The sequence below is a fragment of the Anabrus simplex genome, chromosome X (assembly GCF_040414725.1).
Source record: "Anabrus simplex isolate iqAnaSimp1 chromosome X, ASM4041472v1, whole genome shotgun sequence".
NCBI classification, from domain to species: domain Eukaryota; kingdom Metazoa; phylum Arthropoda; class Insecta; order Orthoptera; family Tettigoniidae; genus Anabrus; species Anabrus simplex.
The window spans coordinates 192,809,540-192,813,524 of NC_090279.1; the positions used below are offsets into that span (position 1 = coordinate 192,809,540).

Below are 3,985 nucleotides of genomic sequence, written 5' to 3' on the forward strand. Positions count from 1 at the left end.
CAACATCCCCGCAACTCTCACACCACACATAACACATAACACCATCTCCCACCACAATAGCACGCAGTCACCTCCTTTTACTACTTCCCCTCGGTGATTCTGTGATTAGTATCATCGGGGGAGGATTACTAAGTAGTACATTTATATATATATTATATCTATATTTATATGAACACCATGGGCGTGTGTTGCCTGTGGGTGGTGCTATAATTTGTGATACACCGTGGGTCAACATTGCCTATGATTAGTACCATTATGTGAGGAACACCATGATTCTACGTTGTCAAGAACCTCATGGGTCTGCGTTGCCTATGAGTAGTGCTATTTTGTGTGACATACCGTGGGTCTACATTACCTGTGATTCGTAGTACCACCATGCGAGAAACATCATGACTCTACGTTACCTGTGATTAGTACCACTATAGGAGAAACACAGTCGTTCTGCTGCTATGAGGGGCCGGTGATCTGGATTTTGTACTCCTTTGGACAACAAACATCATTCCAGAAAATAAGGCATTATGGATCGGATCCACTGATAGTCTTGGATTCATGGTCATTTTTTCATCGTAACTCGTTTTAGACTCTAGTCAGTGGATACATTCCGAAGTTTTAATTATCGTTTCATTTCGTTGCCCGTCGTATTATTGGGGCCCAATGACCTAGCTATTAGGCCCCTTTAAACAACAGTCATCATCATCATCATCATCATCATCATCATCATCATTCAGAGCCCGGGTCTCTTCGAGAAACAAGCGAGCAAGAGTTTACTTCACTTCAGTTACGGTTTTGTAACCACTCACTTTCATTGCGATTGCTAGACGAATATGAAAGTGCTTTCTTATTCTTTCCAAAGAAATGTTAGCACCAGAATAGGACGATTGAGGAAATAATATCGCACGGATATGGAAGAGAGATTATTGACTGAGGGATTCTCAAGGAAAGAGGGTTGTAGTCTTCAAAAGGGCTGTGATGGTAAGGCATCCTTAATTTTCTTTTATCGTAAATATATTGTACAGTAATTACAATTTGATAAGAAAAACATACATATTTTATTATTTTTATAAAATGACTTGCATATTATACAGTTTCTAGACACAGTGATCCTTCGTTACCATAGGAAGGACTCTTTAACTGTTGCTACTGTACACTACACTCCAGTAATACCAACCTACAAACACGTATTCCTCGTTCACTATACACTGTTTTCTTGGTAAATGGCAGATTTTCCAAGTGCCCCTCCAGATATGTCAGTAGGCGAGACATAACCCAAACACACGCAGGGTGGGGAAGGAGCTTCTCACGGCTTGTCATTTTAGTTGAGGAATTGCAGCGTGTTTAAGCAAGAATGTTTGGAACAGATTAAATATCCATCCCCGAACAACATGAATTAATATTCCTCGTTATCACTGTTAGAATTGCACGTTGAGCTGCTTCCACACCACCGCATAACTCCACACACTGACCGTCATAGAGAGGCGACGGTGGAGAAGAGTTCTTACAAGTGAATGTCACGTAACAGCATTAACTCAACAGTACAATACTCTTTACAACAACGACAATTAACACACCTCCTGCTCGCCTACACTGATACTACCTCTCTCTCTCTACCACGTCCCACAGCACTGGTTATGCGCATCATTTCGTTTGGGTCATGTCCTGTATCTATCGCTAATGATCCCCTAGGATCCTGTCCTACACATTAAATAAAAACATAGACCTATTCCCTGAGAGGTTTTTGCGTTATCTTCTGCCCTACGGTGCACAGTTCATTGCCAACTGAGCCGCTTTGATCTTTCACATGGCACTTTCCTACTGGCCCCAGTTTATCGTCAGCTTGTTACGTTGGTGTACTGATGTTTCGCTCTAGGTATTTCTCTTTTTCTCAGCGTTCCCCTCCACGCCTCTTTGATCATATCTGCTCCCTTCTCTGCTATCATAATAACCGGCGCATTGATATTTCCGTTCGTGATCTGCGGCATGATAGACGCGTCTATCACCCTGAGGCCATTTATTCCTTTCACCCGCAGTTGAGCGTCTACAACAGCGTACGGGTCAGAATCGGGTCCCATCTTCGTCGTTCCTGACAGGTGATAGATGGTCATCGTGTACTGTTTTATGACGCACTCCCAGTATTCGTCTGTAAACTGCGGGAGTTTCCTACAGCCTGGGACAGGAACTCTGTGAAATCGCGCCCCAAATCGTTTCATTGCAGCGGTTTCCCCCAATGCTAAGGAAGCTTTCACCCCTTCTCTCATCACCCTGATATCATCGGGGTGTGTCAGGTAATTGTGATACATGAGAGGATATTTGAAAGGGTCATTACTTCTTAATCTTATATAGCCGCGGCTTTTCGGACGCAACATCATCGGGAAAACTCCAAAGACATCCTTGCCGCTGATGCTTCCCAGATATTCATCGTAAAACCTTTGGGTCAGACCGTGCGCCTTTTTAGCTTGTGTCCCTCCGTCAGAAGATGTTGAGGAAGATGTCAACATGAATTCTATATCTGGCCAGTCATCCGATTGGTTCGCATACTTCGTGGATATGAATCCTACCGATTCTATGCCGACGCTGGATGTTAAAGGACCGTCACCTAAGATTGCATACCTCAAAGCAGCGTTGAAATTCATAACTCGATCTATTATGATACTAACAGGATGATCTACTAAGAAAGCTAACCCCCCAATCGCAATGTGATCCATCAGGTTCTGACCGACCCCTGGCGAGTCCTGTATTACAGGTATGGAATGGTCTCTTAGGTGCTGGGCTGGACCTACACCGGATAGCATAAGCAACTGGGGAGAATTCACAGCTCCAGCAGATAGTATGACCTCTTTCCTTGCTAGTACTTTTTCTGTGAAACCATCACGGTAGAATTCTACTCCGTAAGCACGTCTAGTTATTGGATCTATGAGAACTTTAGTGGCATGCGACCAGAGCGCAACGTGAAGATTCCTTCGTAATCGTACTGGTCTTAGAAAGGCTTTCGCCGTACTACAGCGGAATCCTCTTCTCATTGTGTATTGAAATGGTGCGAATCCTGTTTGAAATTCTCCATTAATATCTCTGTGTTCGTAGCCCATCTCTACTCCCGCTTGTATGAAAGCTATTCCTAGTGGTGTGTGGTAGGGAGCATCTTGCACGGTCAAGTATCCACCCGTGGCGTGATACCTGGTATTCTTTGCCAGATACGGGTTGCGCTGATCTTGAGATTTTTTAAAATACGGCAACACTTCCTCGTAACTCCAGCCTGGATTACCAAGTTGTGCCCAGTTGTCATAATCACGCCTGTTACCTCGAATGTATAACATGGTGTTCAACACGCTGGAACCACCAATGACTTTACCCTTGGTCCAGCAACAACGTTTATCAATCATGGCCTGACAAGCGCTATCTTGCGGCTGCGTCCTGTATTTCCAATCGAATCTGCTTTTGTGTAGGTACAACGACAATATAGGCACGTCTGTTATTTCAGTTTCATGGCCTCCTGCTTCTAACAGCAAAACGGTCCAATCAGAGATTTCTGAAAGTCTGTTGGCGAGCACTGCACCGGCAGAGCCCCCTCCAACGATTATAAAATCATACTCATTGAGTAAAATTTTGGCATTGATTGGTCTATTCTCAGGATCAAAGAGATCGTAATGAAAAAACGCTAACGCTGCAATGAAGGTGGGAATGAATTTGAATTTCCCACCGAATCCTACAATACTCACAGCCGCCTTTATGGCACTCACCACGACAGAAGCTATTCCAACCATTTTGAAGCACACAATTCATTCACATTGCTTTAACTTGGGATACTGTTTACCACACTATTTGTTCCTCATCTATCTTTTCTCACTACCTACCTTACTTTCAACAATCATCATGGTTTCTAATTAGTATTGTAACTATTCCCACTTCACTGTTACGAATGTTCATTTGTTCCCCTTACAGTGGCCTACAATATTGCTTGTTTATGAATGTTTGAATTTATATTCCTTTT

At 43.3% G+C, this 3,985-nt stretch overlaps 1 protein-coding gene across 1 annotated transcript; it reads right to left on the minus strand.

Moving 5' to 3' along the window:
* Nucleotides 1–1,078: 1,078 nt before the first annotated feature.
* LOC136886103 (glucose dehydrogenase [FAD, quinone]) lies at nt 1,079–3,758 on the minus strand. Its single transcript, XM_067158839.2, has one exon. It carries the CDS (start codon nt 3,756–3,758, stop codon nt 1,830–1,832), a length of 1,929 nt encoding a protein of 642 aa, XP_067014940.2. The 3' UTR covers nt 1,079–1,829.
* Nucleotides 3,759–3,985: the final 227 nt, after the last annotated feature.